Here is a 27,480-nt window from a genome sequence, read left to right on the forward strand (position 1 = left end):
AGTATCTAAAGGAAATGTTGAAGGGTGAGCAGGAATCAGCTAAATGAAGAAGAAATAAAAGGACGATCCAGATAGAAGCACTAGCCTGTGTAAAAGGAAGAACTATAAATAGTGCAGGATGGCTAGAGTATAAAAATGTGGTATCTCTATTAGTCTACCAAGACATTATGGTCATAGACCCTAGAAGCACACAGGAGCACATTCTTAATGTTTTGTTAGGCTGAATAGAGTAACCTGGATAATTTTATTTTTAAAAACTAAAAACTATACCACCTACTATCCCTTCTCACAGCGTATTCTTTGATTGGTACTTGTAAAATAGGCTTTTATGGGAGCCAAAGAGAGGTTCATTTCCATAAAATTTTATTATGGAAATGAAATACTGAAATATTTTTTAATTAATTTTTTTATTGATTATGCTGTTACATTTGTTCTATTCCCCCCATTCATTCCCCTCCACCCTACCCCCCTTCGTCCCCACCATTACCTGCCCTTTAGTTTATGACCATGTGTCTCAAGTTCTTTAGATTCTATATTTCCCATACTATTCTTGCCCCCCCCCATCTATTTTCTATCTACTGTCTATGCTACTTGTTTTCTGTACCTTCTCCTCCTCCCACTCCCCTGTTGCTAACCCTCCATGAGATCTTCATTTCTATGGTTCTGCTCCTGATCTAGCTGTCCTCTTAGTTTGCTTTTGTTTTAGGTGTGGTTCTTAATAACTGTGAGTTTGCTGTCCTTTCACTGTTCATCTTTCTTATCTTCTTTTTCTTAGGTAAGTCCCTTTAACATTTCATATAATAAGGGCTTGGTGATGCCGAACTCCTTGAATTTGATCTTATCTGAGAAGCACTTTATCTGTCCTTCCATTCTAAATGAAAGTTTTGCTGGATAGAGCAATCTTGGTGGTAGGTCTTTAGATTTCATGACTTGGAATACCTCTTTCCAGCCCTTTCTTGCCTGTAAGGTCTCTTTTGAGAAATCAGCTGACAGTCTGATGGGAACTCCTTTGTAGCTGACTGTCCCCTTATCTCTTGCTGTTTCTAGGATTCTCTCCTTCATTTTAATCTTGGCTAATGTAATTCTGATGTGGCTTGGTGTGTTCCTTCTTGGGTCCAACTGTTTTTGTACTCTCTGAGCTTCCTGGATTTCCTGGAAGTCTGTTGCCTTTGCCAGATTGGGGAAATTCTCCTTTATTATTTGTTCAAATAAGTTTTCCACTGGTGGCTGTGCCTTTCCCCCTTCTGATACCTCTATAATTCGGATGTTGGAGCGTTTAAAGATGTCCTGGAGGTTCCTAAGACTCTCCTCATTTTTTTGAATTCTTGCTTCTTTACTCTTTTCTGTTTGGCCATTATTTTCTTCCTTCTGGTTCACTCCCTTGATTTGAGTCCCAGTTTCCTCTTCATGAGGTTTCATATTGGTTTCCTGTGCAATTCCCTTCATTTCAATTAGTTTAGCCTTCATATGTTCCTCTAATTTGTGACTATAATCAACCAATTCTGTGAGTATCCTGATCACCAGTGTTTTGAACTGTGCATCTGAAAATTTTGGTATTTCTTGGTCGCTTAGATTTATGGGCTCTGGGGCTTTGAGATCTTCTTGAGCCATTTTTGGTCTGTTCGCGCCTGTTAATTATGAGGAGCAGAGCCTTAGTTGTTTACCAGGGCAGGGCCACCCAGGCAGCTGGGTTGTGACGCTGTATGTGGAGGCGGGGTCAGAGTGGGGAAATGGCGGCCCCCTCTGCTTCCTCTTGCCCCTGGGGCCTGCCACCCACTTTCTCGTTGGTCTATCTGCACACAAATGCAGGACCACAGTCAACCCGCCGCCCTGCACCCTCGCTGGGTATGCAGGTCGCTCACTGGGTCACTCACTGAGTAGCTCACTGGGTCCGCCCATTGCAACCCCATGCCTGGGATCTGTGCGCCTGAGTCCATCTGACTGAGTTTTCCTGTGCAACCCTGCTCTGCCAGCTACTGGCTTTGCCCCGCTTACTGATGAGGCTGAAGAATTTGTTGTTATCAGACTTCCAAAAAGTTCAATTTTCTGTGTTCTGGCTGTGTTTTTTGTTGCTAATATTTTGTTGTCTCTCAACTTGGTTGTGGGAGAAAGCACGGTGTCTCCATCTATGCCTCATCTTGGTGAAAGACTTTGTGTCACATTCTGGCAGGAGACTCAGGTCAGGGAAGATGTCCACTTTAAAGCTGTGGTTACCGTCCCCTGTAGCTATCGCTTTTCTTTTCAGACTACTGTGTGCAGTGTAAAAAAGCAACCTGATTTCTGCACTTCAGGCCAATGGGAAGTGGTCACAGAATCTGAAGGGAAAAAGAAGGTGAATGTCTTCGATGGAGTCATGGTTTGCACTGGCCATCATACCAATGCTTACTTACCACTGGAAAGCTTCCCTGGTGAGTAGCCTACTGGGAAGGAAGATGTTTGAACCATGCCAATGACCTGGTCCCTAAAGAATGAGGGGAATTTTGGTATTAGTGATTCCTACCTCGGAATGAAATAAGGCTTATCCTAATTCTGCATATTTACCTGAAAGAGGTAGGAGTAACTTGTATTATTGGCATTTGGGAGGTAGAGAGAATGTTAATTTTGGAAACTAGGAGAAAGTTAGAAGGCTCCATATTTAGTTTCACAATGAGTTTAGTTTTTCTAAGGATCAGAAGAGAGAACATGGAGTTATGTGCATTAGATTGAATCAGGGTTTTCAGCAATCAGGGCAACAAATAGAAATATTGAGTTTATTAGGAAGAAATTAAAGTTAAGGGAATAATTCATTACAGTCTTTGGCCTGGATTTTTATTTTGAAAAAAAGAAAAGCACTCTGTGTATATTCTAGAGTTTATAAAAATACACTTCCAGTTGAAGTGGGAATAGGTAGTTAAAGAGAATGAAAAGACAAAAATGGATGGAAATTTTCTGAAGCCATTTGTATTTCTGAGCCTACAAGTCCAGAACACAAACAGATCCTGAGTGAAGCAGACTATTTATTATTATGAGGAAATCACAAGGTTCTACTCTGAGGCTATGGGAAATAGACAAAAATACTCAGAAGGACAAGTAAATAAAGGGATCCTTTATGGAGAGTATATGTTTAAACTGTACATACGGCAAAAAAATGATTTATCAAATAATATCAGCTAAACTATCAGCTAATAATTATTTTCCCTTTGCTTGCAGGAATTGAGACGTTCAAAGGACAGTACTTCCATAGTCGAGACTATAAAAATCCATTCAGTTACACTGGAAAGAGAGTCATTATAATTGGCATTGGGAATTCTGGAGGCGATCTGGCTGTGGAGATTAGCCATGTAGCCAAACAGGTTTGAATCAGTAAATTATTTACTTTGCTTCACCAAGAAAGCTACAGTTGGACTCAATAGAGAGTATGAATACCTGCACATAGCTCATCAGTTCCAAGGGCAAATGGCTTGTATCATTGCCTCACTTGGCAACACTAATTGATAATATGATGGAGCCAAGGTTGCCAGTTAGATTCCCATCATTTATTTGATTGGCCTCACACTAAGGAATAATGTCATGGCCACAGACTATGCTCATAATCCCAATCAGCTGTTCTCTTTGGGTTTTGAAGAAGACCATATAATTGATGGGAGAGCTTGTCAGAATGTAGCACTCAGAAGTATGGATCTTTTGTTGGCCAGCAGAAGTGCTATGCTCTTATTTGAAGGAATGCACATGGGGTTACTGAAAACTTTTCACTTAGAGGATGGTAGGGGAATGTTCCTCTTCACTACCCAACTGGAAAAAAAGAAGCAGTCTAATTTTTCCAAAGACAATATGCTTATCAATGTGAAAGTGTCCAAACTGTAGCACATGTATGTGGCTCACACCAGCCTTTGCATACAGTTAGGTAACAGAGAATGACATTTTCACTAAAGCAAATTCTGTGTCTTTGAGGGTTTTTGTTTGTTTGTTTTGTGTCACAGATTTCAAACTGGAAAGAAAGTGTCTTCATTATAAATTTCTAGAAAAAGACATGTCATTTTTATATTTTGCTATTCATGTCTTTATTGAATCATAACTATCAACAATAGATGTCTGGTTGTTCTTCACTTGACTTTAATTATGCTGTGCTTCTCCACAAATATGTTTTAAATTATTTTTAAAAATAACAGTTAAATGCCACAACTTTGTTAAATGGTCTGTATTCAGAAACTCTATCCAATAATACTTCTCAGTCATATCCCAATTTATCACCAAAAAAGTGATATCAGATGCTCCATGTTTAATTCAACAAGTATTTTTCAGGAAATAATTATATAAATGAGAAAGGATAATAAAATGTGTATGGATATTATGATTAAAAGAATGTGCAGGGGCTTCCAGCCAAGATGGAGACGTAGATAGACACACTGTGCCTCCTCGAACAATGAATAGAAGGACAACAACAATTTAAAAATAAAAAGCAACCAGAACTGAGAGAAATCAAACTGTATGGAAGTCCGACAGCCAAGGAGTTAAAAGAGACACATTTATCCAGACTGGTAGGAGGGGCGGAGAAGACTTGTTGCAAGGCAGCAGATTGCAGGGCAGGGCGGGCAAAGCTGTAGCTGGCTAACAAGGCAGCAGCTGTTGGACCTGGCTAGGTGGCAGCCGGTGGAGTGGGTGGTCTCACATTAGCATGTGGATAAACTGGAAAGAACATCTGGGGAGCAAGACCGATCACACAGCCCAGGGCTCCAGCTTGGGGAAATAAAGGCTCAAACCACTGATTGAAAACACCTATGGGGGTTGAGGCGCCAGTGGGAGAAACTCCCAGTCTCACAGGAGAGTTCGTTGGAGAGATCCACAGAGTGTTAGAATGTACACAAGACCACCCACCCGGAATCAGCACCAGAAGGGACCACGTTGCTTGTGGGTTGTCAGGGAAGTGACTGAAATCTGCAGAGAGCAAAGTGACATTGTTCCCTCTCAGACCCCTCCCCCACATGCAGCATCACAATTCAGCTATGTCGGTTGCCCCACCCTGGTGAACACCTAAGGTTCCACCTTAGGTGAGATTTAAAAAAAAAAAAAAGTGGCCCAAATGAAAGAAGAGATCAAAGCTCCAGAAAAAATACAACTATGTGCACATGAGATAGCCATCCTATCAGATACACAGTTCAAAACACTAGTAATTAGGATGCTCATAGAATTGGTTGAATTTGTTTGCAAATTAGATGAAAATATGAAGGCTACACTAAGTGAAATGAAGGAAAATGTATAGTGAACCAATAGTGATGAGAAGGAAATTGGGACTCAAATCAATAGTGTGGACCAGGAGGAAGAAAGAAACATCCAACCAGAAAAAAATGAAGAAATAAGAATTCAAAAAGAGGAGAGACTTAGGAACCTCTGGAATATCTTTAAATGTTCCAACATCCAAATTATAGGGGTACCAGAAGGGGAAGAAGAACAGCAACAATATTTGAACAAATAATGAAGGAGAACTTCCCCAATCTGGCAAAGGAAAGAGACTTCTAGGAAATCCAGGAAGCTCAGAGAGTCCTGGACCCAAGAAGTCCAGGAGGACCCAAGGAGGAACACACCAAGACACATCATCATTACATTAGCCAAGATTAAAATGAAGGAGAGAAGCTTAAGAGCAGCAAGAGAAAAGGAGACAGTCACCTACAAAGGAATTCCCATCAGACTGTCAGCTGATTTCTCAGAAGAGAACTTGCAGGCAAGAAGGGGCTGGAAAGAAGTATTCCAAGTCATGAAAAGCAAGGACCTACATTCAAGATTGCTCTATCCAGCAAAGCTTTCATTTAGAATGAGAGGGCAGATAAAGTGCTTCCCAGATAAGGTCAAGTTAAAGAAGTTCATCATCACCAAGCCCCTATTATATGAAATGTTAAAGAGATTTATCTTTAAAAAAGATAAAAAAAATTGAACAGTAAAATGATAGCAAACTCACAGTTATTAACAACCACACCTAAAAGGAAAACAAAATAATAAGCAAACAATTAGAACAGGAACAGAACCACAGAAATGTAGATCACATGGAGGGTTACAACAGGGCAGTGGGAGGGAGGGGCAAGGAAGGTACAGAGAATAAGTAGCAGAAATGATAGGTAGAAAGTAGATAGGGGGAGGTTAAGAATAGTATGGGAAATGTAGAAGCCAAAGAACTTATATATAGTTTAATTCATGACACAAGGAGATGAAATAAAGGGGGCGGGGAATGTGGGTTGGAGGGCATATGCAGGGCAGAGGGGAATAAAGGGGGGGAAATGGGACAACTGTAGTAGCATAATCAATAAAATCTATTTTAAAAAAAGGAAGTGCAAGATTTGTGGTGGGGGCCCAAGGTATGAACCTTTTTTAATATTATTGACTCATCAAATGTCCCATTATAAGGTAGCTGGGTTTACATACACTGAAAATTTTTTTACTGCCAAAGAACAAAGCATGCAGAGTGTGTAGAGATAAGATAGCTGTGACTGAGAGAGCCTGGGAAAAGACATAGCAAAGACAGTACTGTCACACCAGTAAAATAAGCTGAAGAAATTCAGTTGCTGGATTCTGACTTTTTGCTTTATGTATTAAATTATATATATGAGACTTCTGCCAAGATGGAGGTATAGGTGGAAACATTGTGCCTTCTCACACAACCAAGTTTAAAGACAACAAAGTTTTAGTAACAAAAACACAGCCAAAACACAGAAAATTGAACTATATGGAAGTTCAACAACAACAAACCCTTCTGCCAGACCGGTAAGAGGGGCGGAGTCAGTGACTGGCAGAGCTGGGTTGCACAGGAAAACTCGACCAGACAGACCCAGGTGCACAAGCAGCAGTTGGTGGATTCCAGGCATGGGGTTTCAACAGGCAGACCCATGAGGTCGCAAGGTGGCAGGCTGACCACGGTCACGCATTCACACACACATAAACCAGTGAAGGAGCGAGCATTGAGACAGACCTTGCAGGCCCCAGTGGCAGGAAGTAGCAGAGGGGACCGCTATTGCCCCTCTTTGACCCCACTCCCACATACAGCATCACAACCCAGCAACCTGGGTGGCCATACCCTGGGGAACATCTAAGGCTCTGCTCCTCATACATAACAGGCACCAACAGACCAAAACATGGCTAAAGGAGAACTCAAAGCCCCAGAGCCCATAACTCTTAAGTGATGAAGAAATAGCCAAACTTTCAGAGGCACAGTTCAAAACACTGGTGATCAGGATGCTCACAGAACTGGTTGATTTTAGTCACAAATTAGAGGAACATATGAAGGCTAAACTAATTGAAATGAAGGGAAATGCACAGGAAACCAATAATGATGAAAAGGAAGCTGGGACTCAAATCAACGGAGCAGACCAGAAAGAAGGAAAAAATGACCAAACAAAAATATGAAGAAACAAGAATTCAAAAAAACGAGGAGAGGCTAAGGAACCTCCAGGACATCTTTAAACACTCCAACATCCAAATTATAGGGGTAGCAGAAGGGGAAGAGCAACAGCCATGAGCGGAAAACTTATTTGAACAAATAATAAAGGAGAACTTCCCCAATCTGGCAAAGGCAATAGACTTCCAGGAAATCCAGGAAGCTCAGAGAGTCCCAAAGAAGTTGGACCCAAGAAGAAGCACACCAAGGCACATCATCATTAAATTAGCCAAGATTAAAATGAAGGGGAGAATCCTAGAAGCAGCAAGAGCTAAGGGGACAGTCAGCTACAAAGGAGTTCCCATCAGACTGTCAGCTGATTTCTCAAAAGAGACCTTACAGGCAAGAAGGGGCTGGAAAGAGGTACTCTAAGTCATGAAATCCAAAGACCTACCACCAAGATTGCTCTATCTAGTAAAGCTTTCATTAAGAATGGAAGGACAGATAAAGTGCTTCTCAGATAAGATCAAATACAAGGAGTTCATCATCACCAAGCCCTTATTATATGAAATGTTAAAGGGACTTATCTAAGAAAAAGAAGATAAAAAAGATGAACAGTGAAAGGACAGCAAACTCACAGTTATTGAGAACCACACCTAAAACAAAAGCAAATTAAGAGGACAGCTAGATCAGGAGCAGAACCATAGAAATGAAGATCATGAGGAGGGTTAGCAACAGGGGAGTGGGAGGAGGAGAAGGAGGTAAAAGGTACAGAAAATAAGTAGCATAAATGGTAGGTAGAAAATAGATAGGGGGAGGGCAAGAATAGTATGGGAAATATAGAATCTAAAGAACTTGAGACACGTGGTCATAAACTAAAGGGGGGAATGGTGGGAGGGTTGTGCAGGGTGGAGGACAATGAAAGGGGGAAATAGAACAACTGTAATGGCATAGTTAATAAATAAATAAATAAATAAATAAATAAATAAATAAATAAATAAATAAATTGTATATATGGCAGGTAGTTTGTAAATCAAACATTTTAAATGAACCGATAAATTTCAGTGTATCTAGGACATTTTGGTGTAGGAATTCTTGTATCATAATACTTTTGTAAAGAGAAAATATCCCTTTCTTGAAAAACAATTTTTCTTAACATTTGTTTCTTACAAATCCAAACTTATAAATATGATTGTTTAAAACAAGGTATAGTTGGAAAACTGAAGGGTGATGATAGCCATTAAGCATTTAGAGTGTTTACTATGTGGTATTTTTGTACACTATTTCTCACAACAGTCTTGTGTTTATATGTATTATTGTCACTGTTGTACACATACGAAACTTTTAATTGAGTTTCTGAGCACATTTAGATTACTCATATATAACAAAAGGTATACTGCACACAAAACCATTTAATCCCTAAGACCATGCTTGTTCTTTCAACTGTTATATATAAAGGTGACTAATTGTGATAGCATCAAAGTAAAGTCACTGTCATTGATGATATATGTGTGAAGTACATGATTATCCCCAACTGTAGACAGGTTGCCTTTTTACTTAAAGTGGAGACTTGATTTAGAGTAGAGACTAAAGTCCATAAATCAATGCACTTATATTCCTTAGTACTCAAACCTATCTCTAGAAAGTTTTCTAATGTAGTGATATTTTTGCTAGGGCTTTTCAGGGAGGCATAGTGACATTAACCAGAAATGCAGTGGTGGTTAAGAGCAAGATATAGTCTAGGTCAGTGAATATAACTATTTATTTATTTATTTATTTACTTACTTACTTACTTATTTATTTATTTATTTATTTATTTATTTATTTTTTGCAAATAGAAATCTTTTTTATTCTTTTTTTAATTAATTTTATTTAGTTATTTTTCAAGTACAGTTTCTTGTCTATTTTTCCCATCCCAGCCTCCCCTGCCCCTTGCTCCCCACCTCCCTCTCATTTCCACCCCCCTTAGTTCTCATCCCTGTGTCCTTCCTATTTGTTCCTCCAAATCCCTCCCCCTTTTTCCCCTTAACTTCCCTTCCTTCTCCCCTCTGGTCACTATCCCTTGTTCTCTATTTCAGTGTCTTTGTTTGTTTGTTTTTTTGTGCTTGCTTGTTTGTTTCGTTGTTTAGCTTCCTGTTAAAGGTGAGATCATATGGTATTTGTCTTTCAGCACCTGGCCTATTTCACTCAGCATAATGCTTTCCAGTTCCATCCATGTTGTTGCAAAAGGTAGTAGCTCCTTCTTTCTCTCTGCAGCATAGAATTCCATTGTGTATATGTACCACAATTTTTTGGATCCATTCATTTACTGATAGGCACCTAGGTTCCTTCCAACTCTTGGCTATTGTAAATTGTGCTGCTATGAACATTGTGGTGCATAGGTTCTTTGATATTGATGTTTTAGGATTCTTAGGATATAATCCCAGCAGTGGAATTGCTGGGTCAAAGGGCAGGTCAATTTTTATTTTTCTGAGAAAATTCCATACTGTTTTCCATAATGGTTGTACCAGTCTGCACTCCCACCAACAGTGAACTAAGAACCCCTTTTCCCCACAACCTCTCCAACATTTGTTGTTTGTTGCTTTGTTTATGATAGCCATCCTGACTGGTGTAAAGTGGTATCTCATTGTGGTTTTAATTTGCATCTCTCTGATAGCTAACGATTTTGAGCATCTCTTCATGTGTCTCTGAATGTTCTGTATGTCCTCCTTGGAGAAGTGTCTGTTCAAGTCCTTTTCCCATTTTTTAATTGGGTTGGGTGTCTTCTTAGAGTGGAGTCTTGTAAGTTCTTTGTATATTTTGGAGATTAAACCTTTGTCTGAGGTATCATTGGCAAATATGTTTTCCCATACAGTTGGTTGTCTTGTTAATTTAATACTGTTTTCTTTAGCCATGCAGAAGCTTTTTATTTTGATGAGATCCCATTTGTTTATTCTTTCCTTTATATTCCTTGTTCTAGGGGACATATCTGTAAAAATGTTGCTGTGTGATATATCTGAGATTTTCTTGCCAATGTTCTCCTCTAGGACTTTAATGGTGTCACGACTTACATTTAAGTCTTTTATCCACCTTGAATTTATTTTGGTGTATGGTGTAAGTCTGTGCACAAATTTCATTTTTTTGCACGTAGCTGTCCAGTTCTGCCAACACCATTTGTTGAAGAGGCTATCTTAACTCCATTTTATGTTACTGCCCCCTTTGTCGAATATTAATTGACTGTAGAGGGTTGGGTTGATTTCTGGGCTCTCTGTTCTGTTCCATTGGTCTATGTGCCTGTTTTTATACCAGTACCAGGCTGTTTTGATTACAGTGGCCTTGTAATACAGTTTGATATCAGGTATTGTGATCCCCCCTACTTTGTTCTTCTTTCTCAAAAGAGCAGCTGCTATTCGGGCTCATTTATGGTTCCATATAAATTTTCGAAGTGTTTCTTCTATGTCTGTGAAATATGCCATTGGTACTTTAATAGGTATTGCATTGAATCTGTATATTGCTTTGGGTAGTATGGACATTTTGATGATGTTAATTCTTCCAATCCATGAACAAGGTATATGTTTCCATTTGTCTGTGTCTTCCTTGATTTATTTCTTCAGTGCTGTGTAGTTTTCTGCATATAGGTCTTTTACCTCCTTGGTTAGGTTTATTCCCACATATTTTATTTTTCTTTTTGTTATATCAAATGGGATTTTCTTCTTTATTTCTGCTTCTGCTGATTCACTGTTGGTATACAAAAATGCCTTTGATTTCTGGATATTGACTTTGTAACCAGCTGTTTTGCCAAACTCATTAATTAGTTTGAGCAGTTTTTGGGTAGAGTCTATAGGATTTTCCATGTACACTATCCTGTCATCTGCAAACAGTGACAGTTTTGCTTCCTCCTTTCCTATTTGGATGCCTTTTATTTCCTTTTCTTGCCTGATCGCTGTGGCTAAAACTTCCAATACTATATTGAATAGAAGTGGTGAAAGTGGACAACCTTGTCTTGTTCCTGATCTTAGAGGAAAAGCTTTTAGTTTATGTCCATTGAGTATGATATTGGCTGTAGGTCTCTCATAAATGGCCTTTATTATTTTGAGAAATGCTACCTGTATTCCGACTTTGCTGAGTGTTTTTATCATAAATGGGTGTTGTACCTTATCAAAAGCTGTTTCCACGTCCATTGATATGATCATGTGATTTTTGTCTTTGCTTTTGTTTATGTGATGTATTACATTTACTGATTTGTGAATATTGAACCATCCTTGCATCCCTGGGATGATTCCCACTTGATCATGGTGTATGATCTTTTGGATACATTGTTGGATGCGATTTACCAATATTTTGTTGAGGATTTTAGCATCTATGTCCATCAGTGATATTGGCCTGAAGTTTTCTTTCTTTGTTGTGTCTCTATCTGGTTTTGGAATTAAGATGATGCTGGCTTCATCAAAAGAATTTGGGAGTTTTCCATCCTTCTGGATTTTTGGGAATAATCTGCGGAGAATAGGGGTTAGCTCTTCCTTAAATGCTTGTAGAATTCTCCTGTGAACCCATCTGGTCCGGGGCTTTTGTGTGATGGGAGTTTTTTGATTAGTGCTTCAATTTCTTATGCTGTTATTGGTGTATTTAGATTTTCTGCTTCTTTTTCACTGAGTTTTGAAACATTGTATTTTTCTAGAAATGTGTCCATTTCCCCTAGGTTTTCAAATTTCTTGGCATACAGCTCTTCATAGTAATTTCTTACAATCCCTTCTATTTCTGTGGTATCAGTTGTAATCTCTCCTTTTTCATTTCTGATTGTGTTTATTTGTGTCCTCTCTCTTCTTTTCTTGATGAGCCTACTTAAAGGCTTGTCTATTTTGTTTATCTTCTCAAAGAACCAACTCCTGGTTTCATTGATCCTTAGAATTGTGCTTTTAGTTTCTATGTCATTTAATTCTGCTCTAATGTTGGTTATTTCCTTCCTTCTCCTTGCTCTGGGCTGTCTTTGTTGTTGTTCCTCGAGTTCGTGCAGGCGTAGGGTTAGGTTGTTTGTTTGAAATGTTTCTATTTTCCTTAAGTAGGCCTGTATTGCTATAAAATTCCCTCTCAGGACTGCCTTTGCTGTGTCTCATAAGTTTTGGATTGTTGTGAGATCATTTTCATTTGTTTCCAGAAATGTTTTGATTTCTTCCCTAATTTCATTCTTGACCCATTCATTGTTTAATAGCATACCATTCAGTCTCCATGTTTTGGGGTGCTTTGGGTTGTTTTCTTTGGGGTCGGTTTCTAATTTCAGTCCCTTGTGGTCAGAGAAGATGCTTGGTATGATTTCAAATTTCTTGAATTTTTTTGAGGCTCGTTTTGTGTCCTATCATGTAGTCTATCTTTGCAAATGTTCCATGTGCATTTGAAAAGAATGTGTATTTAGCTTCTTTGGGATGAAGGGCTCTATACATATCAGTTAAGTCCATTTCGTCTAGGGTATTGTTTAATTCCACAATATCTTTGTTGATAATTTGTTTGGAAGATCTGTCCATTTTGATAGTGGGGTGTTCAAATCCCCTTCTATAATTGTGTTGCTCTCAATATCTTTCTTGAAGTCCTCTAAGATTTTCTTGATATATTTGGGTGCCCCTATGTTTGGTGCATATATGTTTACAATGTTAATGTCTTCTTGGTGGATTCTTCCCTTGAGTATTATGAAGTGACCTTCTGGGTCTCTCTTTATGGCCCTTTTTTTAAGTCTATTTTGTCTGATATGAGAATTGCTACCCCAGCTTTTTTTTCTTCTCCGTTTGCTTAGAAAACTTGTTTCCAGCCTTTCACTTTTAGTCTGTGATGGTCTTTTGTCCTGAGGTGGGTCTCTTGTAGACAGCATATGTGTGGGTCATGCTTTTTTATCCATTGAGCTATTCTGTGTCTTTTGATTGGACCATTTAATCCATTTACGTTTAAGGTTATTATTGATAGGTACTTATTCATTGCCATTTTTGTACTTGTGTTCCTCTCTGTCTCCCTCTTATCCTTCCTTCCCTTAAAGCAGTCCTTTTAGTATTTCTTGTAGAGCTGGTTTGGTGGAGGCATATTCTTTTCGACTTCTTTTGTCTTGGAAGCTCTTTATTTGGCCATCTATCTTGATTGAGTGCCTTGCTGGGTAAAGTAGCCTTGGTTGTAGGCCTCTGGTTCTCATTACTTGAAATATTTCTTGCCATTCTCTTCTTGTTTGAAGTGTTTCCATTGAGAAGTCAGTAGCTAACCTTATTGGGGCTCCCTTGTATGTTACTTCTTTTTTCTCCCTTGCTGCCTTTAAGATTCTCTCTTTGTCTTGGAATTTTGCCATTTTAATGATGATGTGTCTTGAAGTGGGCCTCTTTGGGTTCCTCTTGGTTGGGACTCTCTGTGATTCCTGGATTTGTGAGACTTTTTCTCTTATCAAATTAGAAAAATTTTCTCTCATTACTCTTTCAAATACGTTTCCTATCCCTTGTTCTTCTACTTCTCCTTCTGGTATTCCTATTATTCGGATATTATTAGGTTTCATATTGTCTTGCATTTTCTTAATCCCTCTTCATTCTTTCTGAGCCTCTTTTCATTTTCTTGCTCTTTCTGTGAGATGCTTTCTACCTTGTCCTCCAACTCACTAATCCTATCCTCCGCTTCATCTATCCTACTTTGGAAACTTTCTACTGTGTACTTCAATTCGGAAATTGTGTTCTTCATTTCCTCTTGTCCCCTGCTGATAGTTTCCATTTCCTTTTTGATGTTGCTGTAGTTTGCAGAGAGATCATTATAGTTCCTCTTTAGTTTCTGGTAGTTCACTGTGAGCTCTTTGAACTTCATAATAACCAGTGCTTTGAATTCACTGTCTGATAGTTGATCAGCCTCTATTTCATCTAACATTCTTTCTGAAATTTCTGCTTTTTCTTTCATCTGGGGATTGTTTCTTTTTTTTAATTTTTTTATTGATTATGCTGTTACAGTTGTTCTATTCCCCCGTTCATTCCCCTCCACCCTACCCCTCCTTCCCCACCATTACCCCCTTTAGTTTATGACCATGTGTCTCAAGTCCTTTAGATTCTATATTTCCCATGCTATTCTTGCCCCCCTTCTATTTTCTATCTACTGTCTGTGCTACTTATTTTCTGTACCTTCTCCCCCCATCTCCTCCTCCCACTCCCCTGTTGCTAACCCTCCTTGAGATCTTCATTTCTACGTTTCCACTCCTGATCTAGGTGTCCTTTTAGTTTGCTTTCGTTTTAGGTGTGGTTGTTAATAACTGTGAGTTTGTTGTCCTTTCACTGTTCATGTTTCTTTAACTTCTTTTTCTTAGGTCAGTCCCTTTAACATTTCATATAATAAGGGCTTAGTGATGATGAACTCCTTGAATTTGATCTTATCTGAGAAGCACCTTATCTGTCCTTCCATTCTAAATGAAAGTTTTGCTGGATAGAGCAATCTTGGTTGTAGGTCTTTGGTTTTCATGACTTGGAATACCTCCTTCCAGCCCCTTCTTGCCTGTAAGGTCTCTTTTGAGAAATCTGCTGACAGTCTGATGAGAACTCCTTTGTAGGTGACTGTCCCCTTAGCTCTTGCTGCTTCAAGGATTCTCTCCTTCATTTTAATTTTGGCTAATGTAATTATGATATGCCTTGGTGTGTTCCTTCTTGGGTCCAACTTCTTTGGGACTCTCTCAGCTTCCTGGATTTCTTGGAAGTCTATTTCCTTTGCCAGATTGGGGAAATTCTCCTTTATTATTTGTTCAAATAAGTTTTCCACTGGTGGCTGTGCCTTTCCCCCTTCTGGTACCCCTATAATTCCGATGTTGTAGCGTTTAAAGATGTCCTGGAGGTTCCTAAGACTGTCCTCATTTCTTTGAATTCTTGCTTCCTGACTCTTCTGTTTGGCCATTATTTGCTTTCTTCTGGTCCACTCCATTGATTTGAGACCCAGTTTCCTTTTCATTGCTATTGGTGTCCTGTGCAATTCCGTTCATTTCAATTAGTTTCACCTTCATATATTTGTCTAATTTGTCGGTATAATCAACCAGTTCTGTGAGGATCCTGATGACCAGTGTTTTAAACTGTGCGTCTGAGAGTTTTGCTATTTCTTCATCGCTTAGATCTATGGGCTCTGGGGCCATGAGAACTTGCGACATTTTTGGTCTGTTCTGGCCCTTTAAGTGTGAGAGGCGGTGCCTTGGACTCCCAGGTTGCTGGGTTGTGACGCTGTACGTGGGGGCGTGGTCAGAGCGGGGAAATGGCTGCGCCCTCTACTGCCGCTTGCCACGGGGATCGCCGGGGCCCCGTCCAACCGCCCACTCTCTCGCCTGTCCACTCACACACAAATGGGTGACCACAGTCAACACGCAGCACCGCTTCCCCGCTGTCTCCTTGGTGGTCGCTCACCTGGTGGCTCGCTCGGTCACTCACTAGGTCCAACCCTGCGCCTGTATTCCGCGCATCTGGATTCCGCGCCTGAGTCCGTCTGACCGAGTCCTCCTGTGCAACCCCTCACCAGCCGCTGGTTTCGCCCCTTACCGGTCAGGCTGAAGAATTTGTTGTTAACGGACTTCCGAAAAGTTCAATTTTCCGTGTTCTGGCTGTGTTTTCTGTTGCTAATATTTAGTTGTCTCTAAACTTGGTTTGTGAGAAGGCATGGCACATCCACCTATGCCTCCATCTTGGCGGAAGTCTGGGATTGTTTCTTTGTATTCCCATTGTTTGAGACTCTTCTTGTTAGTCTCTGCTTCTAAAATTCATCTGTTCTGAAACCCTGGTTTTATGGTGTAAACTTCTGTGGTATGATCCTTGTGAAGTTCAGTGGTGCAGACTCCTTGAAATTTCTTGATGTTCTTCGTCTGCACCTACACTCGCACTGGTCCTCGCGCTGGTCCCTGTGTTGGTCGCCTACCACTGCTGAATGTCCTGGCTCTAGTTGGCGCCTCCTCAAGCACCCAGGCCCGTTACTACGGCAGCGGCACAGAGGCTGGGAATGTCCTGGCTCCCATATCTGGCTCTCTCTGCCGCCTAGGGCTGTCACAGGAGTTTGGAGTGTCCTGGTTTCCGTACCTGACTCCCCGGAGTCTAGTCCTGTCTCTATGGCAGGCAAATTCCCTACTCCCACCGATTCCTCAGTGTCCAGTCCTGTCTCTATGGCAGTGGCACAGGGGCTGAGAACATCCCAGTTCCCGTAGAGGGCTTCTCTGCCGCCCAGGGCTGTCTCAGGTTTGGAGTGTCCCGGCTTCCGTACCTGACTTCCCGGCGTCCAGTCCCGTCGCTATGGCAGCGGCACAGGATCTCTGAACGTCCCAGCTCCCGTAGCTGGCTCCTCAGGGCCCATGCCGGTCTCTATTGGCGGCCTCACAGGGGCCTTTGGTGTCCCAGCCCCTGCAACTGACCCTTCCATTGCCCAGGCTGGTAGCTATGGCATCGGCACAAGGGCCAAGATTGTCCCCGCTCCGGTTCCTGACTCCTCTGTCTCCCAGGACTGTCACAGGGGCTTGGAGTGTCCGGCTTCCGTACCTTACTCCCTGGCTCCCAGGCCTGTTGCTCTGGCGGCAGCACAGGGGCCGCGTGAGACCCAGCTCCAGTGGTTGACTCTGCCACCGTCTGGTGTTTCAGCGTCAGTCACAATCTCTGGTCTTTTAATTTCATAAATGCTGGGTAACCGATGGTTTATTGTGCTGTTTCTCTATAGATCTGCCAGGATTTTCACCCATGAATACAGGAGCTAGCATCAGCTCCATCTTACTCTGTCTCCATCTTCCCAGCATCCTTCTGAATATAACAATTTAATTGTAAGCTTAGTGTCTGAGAAGAATTGTGCTGGCTGAAAAGCCAGACTACTGAGTCAAACTTTTATCAGCTCTGAACATGGACTTTAGCCAGCAAATGTCATAAAATGACTGGCTAGTTTCCTATTATTCTACTAGCAATCTTCAGTTTTTCAATTAAGTAATCAATGAAATATTTCTTAAGTACAGACGTGGCATTAGAAATTCAGCTTTGCCATTTACTAGCTGTATGATCTGAGGCAAGTTATGCATCTTCTCCATGCTTGTCACCCATAAAATGTGGATAATGATACCTCCTCAAAAGGCTGTTGTGTTGATTAAATAAAATGCAGATAAGTCCTCAGGTGTAACTCAGTGGATTGAGCATGGGCCTGTGAACCAAAGGATTGTAGTTCAATTCCCAGTCAGGGCACATGCCTGGGTTGCAGGCCAGTTCCCAGGAGGGGCAAATTCCCAGCAGGGGATGCACGAGAAGCAACCATACATTTATATTTCTCTCCCTCTCTCCTTTCCTTCCCTTCTAAAGATAAATAAAATCTAAAAAAAAAATTTAAAAATTCAGGTAAAGGACCTAGCATAGTGACTTATAGGTGACAAATCTCAATAAATGGAAGTGATATGATGATGTGTGTTGGCAAGACTGAAAGATTTGTATGCTGTACAAATTTTCTTCCACTCTGAAGAAAACATTTGGAGGGACAGAAAATAAGAGTGTTTAACTTCACACATATATTTTCACTGATGGTGTGACCTTAAGAGCTATCATAATTAAACACTTTTACACAGTTGAAAGAAAAAAGTTTAATAATAGCAATATAAATGATAAATAACAGATTTTTTGTAATAACACAATGTCAAAGGCAAAAGAGACTGATAGGTTTTTTAAAATATATTTTATTGATTATGCTATTACAGTTTTCCCATTTTTACCCCTTTATTCCCCTCCACCCTGCACACCCCCTCCCACCTGCATTTCTCCTCCTTTATTTCATGTTCATGGGTCATACATATATGTTCTTTGGCTTCTACATTTTCTATACTATTCTTAACTTCCCCTGGTTTATTTTCTACCTACCATTTATACTACTTATTCTCTGTACCTTTTCCCTCTGTCTCCCCCTTCCACTCACCCACTGATAATACTGAGGGTTTTTAATTAAATGATCTACAGTTGCTTTCAGCTTTGTTGTTCCATGATTTTAAATGAGTTGAACAGGTGGTAAGTGCTAGAAAGTTCAAAAGATAGAAAGAAAACTGTCAGCCAGAACAATCTGCAGTGTCTTCATGGAGGAGGCAGACTTGATCTGGATCTTAAAAATGAATAAGCTTTGCAGAATTAAGAGAATAGTGGGCTTTTCAGGGAGGCATAATGACATTAAACGGAAATGCAGTGGTGGTTTAGAGCAAGATAGATTCTTGGTCAGTGAATACATCAATTTAATTGTAAGCTTAGTGTCTGAGAAGAATTGTGCAGGCACTGAAAAGCCAGACTACTGAGTTAAATGTACTTTGAAGAAAATGGGATACTTTTAAAGGATTATGAACCAGAGAATGGTCAAAGCAAACAAGTTTTTCCCATGCCCCAGGTTTTCCTCAGCACCAGGAGAGGGGCTTGGATCCTGAATCGTGTGGCAGACCATGGATATCCTTTTGATGTGTTGTACCATTCTCGACTGAAACATTTTTTTATGAAGATTTGTGGTCAGTCACTTACAAACATGTACTTGGAAAAAAGGATGAACCAAAGGTTTAACCATGAAATGTATGGCCTAAAGCCTGAACACAGGTATGTTCTCAGGATGGGATTGGGACAGCAATAACCAAACCACAAAAATAAGGACTGTTCAAATAGGCTAATAGTAGAGCTACCTCTACACATTAAGAAAATCCATAAAATCTGAGATCATATTTCTACCTTGCCCTACAGATACCCAACATTGGTCTGTATATGTCTGTAATCTTATATCTATGATATTCCTTGGCATTAACCATCTGATCATTTCCTAGGTACTCGTTTTTTGTGTTTTTTAAAATTTTATTGGACTTCCGCCAAGATGGAGGTTTAGGTGGATGTGCCGTGCCTCCTCACACAACCAAGTTTAGGGACAACTAAATATTAGCATCAGAAAACACAACCAGAACACGGAAAACTGAACTTTTCGGAAGTCCGCTAACAACAGATTCTTCAGCCCGACCGGTAAGGGGCGAAACCGGCGTCTGGTGAGGAGTTACAAAGGAGGGCTCGGTCGGACCCGGGCGCAGAATCCAGACGCGCGAATCCAGACGCACGGGTTCCAAACCCAGGATTGGACCTAGTGAGCGACCGAGCAACCCACCGGGTGAGTGACTACAGAGGAGACAGTGGGGAGGCGGTGGCAGCGAGTTGACTGTGGTTGCCTAATTACGCGCGAGTGAGGGAGTGAGTGGTTGGACCGGCGGTGGCGGCAGCGGCAATAGACGGCGCCGCCATTTCCCCGCTCTGACCACGCCCCCACATACAGCATCACAACCCAGTGACCTGGGACTCCAAGGCGCAGTTTCTCACATTTAAAGGGCCAGAACAGACCAAAAATGTCGCAGGGAGACCTCAAAGCCCCAGAGATAAATCTAAGTGACGAAGAAATAGCAAAACTCTCAGACGCACAGTTTAAAACACTGGTCATCAGCTTCCTCACAGATCTGGTGGATTATAGCCACAAATTAGAGAAACATATGAAGGCTAAATTAAGGGAAATGAATGGAATTCCACAGGAAACCCATAGAGATGAAAAGGAAACTGGGACTCAAATCAATGGAGTGGACCAGAAGGAAGAAAAAAATGATCAAACAGAAAGGAATGAAGAAATAAGAATTCAGAAAAATGAGGAGAAGCTTAGGAACCTCCAGGACATCTTTAAACGCTCCAATATCCGAATTATAGGGGTACCAGAAGGGGGAAAGACACAACCACCAGTGGAAAAACTATTTGAACAAATAATAAAAGAAAATTTCCCCAATCTGGCAAAGGAAATAGACTTCCAAGAAATCCAAGAAGCCCAGAGAGTACCAAAAAAGTTGGACTCAGGAAGAAACACACCAAGGCATATCATAATTACATTAGCCAAAATTAAAATGAAGGAAAGAATCCTGGAAGCAGCAAGAGGTAAGGGGACAGTCACCTACAAAGGAGTCCCCATCAGGCTGTCAGCAGATTTCTCAAAAGAGACCTTACAGGCAAGAAGGGGATGGAAAGAAATATTCCAAGTCATGAAATCTAAAGACCTACAACCAAGATTGCTCTACCCAGCAAAACTTTCATTTAGAATGGAAGGACAGATAAGGTGCTTCTCAGATAAGACCAAATTCAAGGAGTTCATCATCACCAAGCCCTTATTATATGAAATGTTAAAGGGACTTATCTAAGAAAAAGAAGTTAAAGAAACATGAACAGTGAAAGAACAACAAACTCACAGTTATTAACAACCACACCTAAAACGAAAGCAAACTAAAAGGACAGCTAGATCAGGAGTGGAAACATAGAAATGAAGATCTCAAGGAGGGTTAGCAACAGGGGAGTGGGAGGAGGAGATGGGGGGAGAAGGTACAGAAAACAAGTAGCATAGACAGTAGATAGAAAATAGATGGGGGGGGGCAAGAATAGTATGGGAAATATAGAACCTAAAGGACTTGAGACACATGGACATAAACTAAAGGGGGGTAATGGTGGGGTTGGGGGGCAGGGGTGGAGGGGAATGAAGGGGGGAATAGAACAACTGTAACAGCATAATCAATTCAAAAAAATAAATAAATTAAAAAAAAATTTATTGATTATGCCATTACATTTGTTCTATTTCCCCCCCTCCATTCTCCTCCACCCTGCACACCCCTCTCCCACCATTCCCCCCCTTTAGTTCATGAACACGTGTCTCAAGTTCTTTAGATTCTATATTTCCCATACTATTCTTACCCTCCCCCTTATCTATTTTCTACCTACCATCTATGCTACTTATTTTCTGTACCTTCTCCCCCCTTCTCCTTCTCCCACTCCCCTGTTGCTAACCCTCCATGTGATCTTCATTTCTATGGTTCACTCCTGATCTAGCTGTCCTCTTAATTTGCTTTTGTTTCAGGTGTGGTTCTTAATAGCTGTGAGTTTGCTATCCTTTCACTGTTCATCTTTTTTATCTTCTTTTTCTTAGATAAGTCCCTTTAACATTTCATATAATAAGGGCTTGGTGATGATGAACTCCTTAAATTTGGTCTTATCTGAGAAGCACTTTATCTGTCCTTCCATTCTAAATGAAAGCTTTGCTAGATAGAGCAATCTTGGTTGTAGGTCTTTGGTGTTCATGACTTGGAATACTTCTTTCCAGCCCCTTCTTGCTTGTAAGGTCTCTTTTGAGAAATCAGCTGACAGTCTGATGAGAACTCCTTTGTAGGTGACTGTCCCCTTAGCTCTTGCTGCTTCAAGGATTCTCTCCTTCATTTTAATCTTGGCTAATGTAATGATGATGTGCCTTGGTGTGTTTCTTCTTGGGTCCAACTTCTTTGGGACTCTCTGAGCTTCCTGGATTTCCTGGAAGTCTATTGCCTTTGCCAGATTGGGGAAGTTCTCTTTTATTATTTGTTCAAATAAGGTTTCCACTCATGACTGTTCCTCTTCCCCCTGTGCTACCCCTATAATTCGAATGTTGGAGCATTTAAAGATGTCCTGGAGGTTCCTTAGCCTCTCCTCGTTTTTTTGAATTCTTGTTTCTTCATATTTTTCTGTTTGGTCATTTTTTCCTTCCTTTTGGTCTGCTCCCTTGATTTGAGTCCCAGTGGAAATTCCCAAATGAATTTCCATCACTATTGGTTTTCTGTGCATTACCATTCATTTCAATTAGTTTAGCTTTCATATGTTCCTCTAATTTGTGACTAAAATCAACCAGTTCTGTGAGCATCCTGATCACCAGTGTTTTGAACTGTGCATCTGAAAGTTTAGTTATTTCTTCCTCGCTTAGATTTATCAGCTCTGGGGCTTTGAGTTCTTCTTGAGCCATGTTTTGATCTGTTCGTGCCTGTTACATGTGAGGAGAGGCGCCTTAGGTGTTCCCCAGGGCGGGGCCACCCAGGTTACTGGGTTTTGATGCTGTCTGTGGGGGCAGGGTCAGAGAGGGAGCAATGGCAGTCCTCACCGCTCACCCCCGCCTGTTGATCTGCATGCAAATGCATGACTGACCACAGCCAGCCAGCCGCGCAGATTTGTCCCTGGTTCTGCCGGTAGCTACCCTGCACCTGGGATTCCTTCCCTCTGCTGCCTGCATACCGCCCAGGTTGGGAGTTTTTTTTTCCCAACCCACCCTGCTGCTGCCTTTACCCCTCTCACCAGTTTAGCTGGGTGGTTCTTAGTTTTCAGACTCCATATTTGATTTTCTGTGTGGTTCGGTTGCATTTATTGTTGTTAAAACTTTGTTGTTTTTAGATTTGGTTGTGCAAGGAAGCAAAGTGTTTCCATCTAAGCCTCCATCTTGGTGGAAGTCCTCTGTTTTTTGTTTTTATACGTGATGTCTAACAACAAAATGGCAGTAGAGGGCAGTGCATCATTCACTCATTCATTCATTCATCCAACAAACATTGAGCACCTCTTATGAACCAAGCATTATACTGGGCATGAGCAGACAGAGATTAAAAACCTAATAGTAATACTAATACAAATAATAACATCTTACCTTTCTGAGGAGTTAATAGGTTGGCACTTTCCATTTTACTAATACAAAAAATGACATTAAGAAATTAATTAGCACAATATTAAAAAGGAAGTAAATGGCAGATTCAAGAAATGTATTTTGCCTTAAATACTCTAATAGGAAGACATGATAGAATAAGATAAAGGAATGCATGCATGTTGTGAGAGCATGAAGGGTGGGAGTCCTCACAGCCATGGATGGAGTCTGTGAAAGCATTTCTAGGGGCAGATTTTAAATGATTTTTTTCCCCACCAACTTTTTATATTTTAAATATTCAGATACAAAATGGTAAATACAATGAACACCCATATACTCTTCACTTAGATTCACCTACTATTAATAGTTCACTATATTGCTTTTTCTCTCCCCTTCTTTGAAGATAGATTTGTACATGTACATCATGTATACTGCATACATGTACACATACATGTTTTTTCTGAACCACTTAATAGTAAGTTGCAATTACTAAAACACTATACCCTAAATTAAATTATTCAGCATATATTTCCTAAGAAAAAAGGCATTCTCCTGTATAAACATAATACTATAATCACACTTGGAAAATTTAACATTGACAAAATACCATTATATAATGTATTCAAATTTACCAAGTTGCCCCAATAATACATATTTATAGCTTTTTAATTTTTAAATCCAGGATCTTATCAGGTATTACACCATTGCATTTAGCTGTCATGTTTCTTTAATTTCTCTTAATCTGAAAATTCTTTTTTTTTTAAATTAATTTATTTTTTTAATTGATTATGCTGTTACAGTTGTTCTATTCCCCCCTTCATTCCCCTCCACCCTGCCCCCCCAACCCCACCATTACCCCCCTTTAGTTTATGTTCATGTGTCTCAAGTCCTTTAGGTTCTATATTTCCCATGCTATTCTTGCCCCCCCCCCATCTATTTTCTATCTACTGTCTATGCTACTTATTTTCTGTACCTTCTCCCCCATCTCCTCCTCCCACTCCCCTGTTGCTAACCCTCCTTGAGATCTTCATTTCTATATTTCCACTCCTGATCTAGCTGTTCTTTTAGTTTGCTTTCGTTTTAGGTGTGGTTGTTAATAACTGTGAGTTTGTTGTTCTTTCACTGTTCATGTTTCTTTAACTTCTTTTTCTTAGATAAGTCCCTTTAACATTTCATATAATAAGGGCTTGGTGATGATGAACTCCTTGAATTTGATCTTATCTGAGAAGCACCTTATCTGTCCTTCCATTCTAAATGAAAGTTTTGCTGGATAGAGCAATCTTGGTTGTAGGTCTTTGGATTTCATGACTTGGAATACCTCTTTCCAGCCCCTTCTTGCCTGTAAGGTCTCTTTTGAGAAATCTGCTGACAGTCTGATGGGGACTCCTTTGTAGGTGACTGTCCCCTTAGCTCTTGCTGCTTCAAGGATTCTCTCCTTCATTTTAATTTTGGCTAATGTAATTATGATATGCCTTGGTGTGTTTCTTCTTGAGTCCAACTTTTTTGGTACTCTCTGGGCTTCTTGGATTTCTTGGAAGTCTATTTCCTTTGCCAGATTGGGGAAATTTTCTTTTATTATTTGTTCAAATAGTTTTTCCACTGGTGGTTGTGTCTTTCCCCCTTCTGGTACCCCTATAATTCGGATATTGGAGCATTTAAAGATGTCCTGGAGGTTTCTAAGATTCTCCTCATTTCTTTGAATTCTTGCTCCTTGACTCTTTTCTGTTTGGCCATTATTTGGTTTCTTCTGGTCCACTCCATTGATTTGAGTCCCAGTTTCCTTTTCATCTCTATGGGTTTCCTGTGGAATTCCATTCATTTCCCTTAATTTAGCCTTCATATGTTTCTCTAATTTGTGGCTATAATCCACCAGATCTGTGAGGAAGCTGATGACCAGTGTTTTAAACTGTGCGTCTGAGAGTTTTGCTATTTCTTCGTCACTTAGATTTATCTCTGGGGCTTTGAGGTCTCCCTGCGACATTTTTGGTCTGTTCTGGCCCTTTAAATGTGAGAAACTGCGCCTTGGAGTCCCAGGTCGCTGGGTTGTGACGCTGTATGTGGGGGCGTGGTCAGAGCGGGGAAATGGCGGCGCCCTCTATCGCCCCTGCGGCCAGTCCAACCGCCCACTCCTTCGCTCGCGCGCAATTAGGCAACTGCAGTCAACTCGCTGCCACCGCCTCCCCACTGTCTCCTCTGCAGTCGCTCACCCGGTGGGTTGCTCGGTCGCTCACTAGGTCCAATCCTGGGTTTGGAACCCGTGTGTCTGGATTCGCGCGTCTGGATTCTGCGCCCGGGTGTGACCGAGCCCTCCCTTGCAGCTCCTCACCAGATGCCGGTTTCGCCCCTTACTGGTCGGGCTGAAGAATTTGTTGTTAGCGGACTTCCGAAAAGTTCAGTTTTCCGTGTTCTGGTTGTGTTTTCTGATGCTAATATTTAGTTGTCCCTAAACTTGGTTTTGTGAGGAGGCACAGCATATCCACCTAAACCTCCATCTTGGCGGAAGTCCCTGAAAATTCTTTTTTAAAAATCCAAGCTAAATTGTTTTGCAGAAAGTCAGTATGTTTGGACTTCCTTTATTATATTCAAGTTAAACATTTTGGGCACGAATGTTCATAGGTTGTGTTGTGCCTTGGTAGATCACGTCAGGGGCCACATGACATCAATTTATTCCATATCAATGTTAAATTTAATCACTTGGATAAGGTGATATCAAACAGGTTTCTCCTCTGCAAAGATTTTTTTCTTTTGAGTGGGGTGATATTTTGAAGCTCTGTTCCCCAACACCTTTCACCCATTTATTTCACCCAAATTATGGAAACTGTAGCATCTGTAACTTCAGTAATTACAAAATAAATTGAGACTTTATTTCATAATAGGGGATAGTTAAGCAAATAGGGTGAAAAAGCAGCATTCTACTTGTAAGTACAAGGTCTTAAAATAGCAAAAGTGCTCTGGTGCCTGCATGTTGTCTGGTTTGACTAGAGTATCTGGGAAAGATGGAAGAGTGACTGAGCACATTTCCAGGCTCACTGGGCAGATCCAAGTAAACTTCTGTAGTATTTGCTAAATAAAAAGTTTGGAATGAAGACAGTACAGATCCATTGTAAGATTTTAAACAAGTGGGTGACATAATAGTAAATTAATTATGTCAAAAGGGGTTAGTTTGGAGAAAAAGATGAAATCATGAGGTTGAAACGAGAACAGATCCTGTATGTAAAAGCTTCGAGTCAAAGCATAACTAAATGCAACAAACCAGTAAGTTATTTAAACATATCATATTCCTGAGGCTAGGCCAGCTCTGTCTGAACATGATGGGCTGAGGATTCTCAGAGCCTGTTAACTTAGGGACCAAGGATCCAGACTGCTTTTTAGAAAGGTCCAACACACTGGAAACCCTGCCTAGTTTTTTGGCATCCTTGTCCTATGATATCTCTAGGAAACACAAGGAAGTTCATAGAAAACTATTTTATTATAAATTAAAAAATTTTAGGCTGTGTGACCTTGGGCAAGCCACTTCTTTATGTCTCAGTTTTCTCATCTACAAAGCCTGGATAATGACACTTGTCCTGCTTTCTTTTTTTTTTTAAGACTTTATTTATTTATCTTTAGAGGGGAAGGGAAGGAGAGAGGGAGAGAAACATCAATGTATGGTTGCCTTTTGTGTGTCCCCTTCTGGGAACTGACCTGCAGAGAACCAGCCTGCAACCCAGGCATGTGCCCTGACTGGGAATTGAACCACAATTGTCTGGTTCGCAGTCCCACACTCAATCCACTGAGCTACACAAGCCAGGGTTGTCCTGCTTTCTTTATTGGGCTTGTGTGAGACTCAAATTTAAGTGTATGTAAAATCAACTTATAACTATAAATTACTATGCACACGTAATTTATTATACAGTTTAAAAAATAATATTCTAGGTTTAGCTCTTGGGCCTTTGAAACTAGAAATGAAACTCAACAGAATGCTGATAGTCCAATTCTGTATTCTTTTCATACAGATAAAAATTATTGCCTGTTGCCCTACTATATAACTGAGGACACTATTCCTTGAGTACTATACATGCACCCTCCAACATCTTTCACTTCATTTTCCAACATCTTTCCTTCCAATGCCATCCAGGGTCCAACTTCTGCTCTGAGATCTTGATCTCTACCAAAATGCATTAAACCTTTGCCAAATCCCATGGGTAGACCAGAAGGGAGACCATCGGCATACTGTTTAACCACTTCCAGCAAAGTAAAATTTTACTTACATATTACTGATTTCTCTCTCCCTACATGCCCCCATGATCACTTTCATTTCTCCTCCTTTTTGGTCTTTATCACTACTCACAGAGCTCTGAGTCAACATCCAACCATCAATGATGACCTGCCAAATCGTATAATTTCTGGCTTGGTGAAGGTAAAAGGAAATGTGAAGGAATTCACAGAGACAGCTGCCATATTTGAAGATGGTTCCAGGGAGGATGACATTGATGCTGTTATCTTTGCCACGGGCTATAGTTTTGCTTTTCCTTTTCTTGAAACTTCTGTCAAAGTAGTAAAGAACAAGATATCTCTGTATAAAAAGGTCTTCCCGCCTAATCTGGAAAAACCAACTCTTGCAATCATAGGCTTGATTCAGCCCTTGGGTGCCATTATGCCCATTTCAGAGCTCCAAGGACGCTGGGTCACTCAAGTATTTAAAGGTAAGTAACCATGCA

General features: G+C 40.6%; 1 protein-coding gene across 2 annotated transcripts in view; it reads left to right on the forward strand.

Annotated features, from left to right (window-relative positions):
- The window catches only part of FMO5 (flavin containing dimethylaniline monoxygenase 5), an 89,183-nt gene that overhangs the window by 55,679 nt on the left and 6,024 nt on the right, over positions 1 to 27,480 (forward strand). For both annotated transcript variants that reach the window (XM_053666201.1, XM_053666200.1), the window contains exons 4-7: positions 2,246 to 2,408; positions 3,190 to 3,332; positions 18,683 to 18,882; positions 27,113 to 27,465. In XM_053666201.1, coding sequence (XP_053522176.1) covers positions 2,246 to 2,408; positions 3,190 to 3,332; positions 18,683 to 18,882; positions 27,113 to 27,465 — 859 coding nt within the window. The remainder of the gene's footprint in view (positions 1 to 2,245; positions 2,409 to 3,189; positions 3,333 to 18,682; positions 18,883 to 27,112; positions 27,466 to 27,480) is intronic.

The sequence above is a fragment of the Artibeus jamaicensis genome, unplaced genomic scaffold (genome assembly GCF_021234435.1).
Source record: "Artibeus jamaicensis isolate MK-2021 breed Jamaican fruit bat unplaced genomic scaffold, CSHL_Jam_final contig_447, whole genome shotgun sequence".
Taxonomy (NCBI): domain Eukaryota; kingdom Metazoa; phylum Chordata; class Mammalia; order Chiroptera; family Phyllostomidae; genus Artibeus; species Artibeus jamaicensis.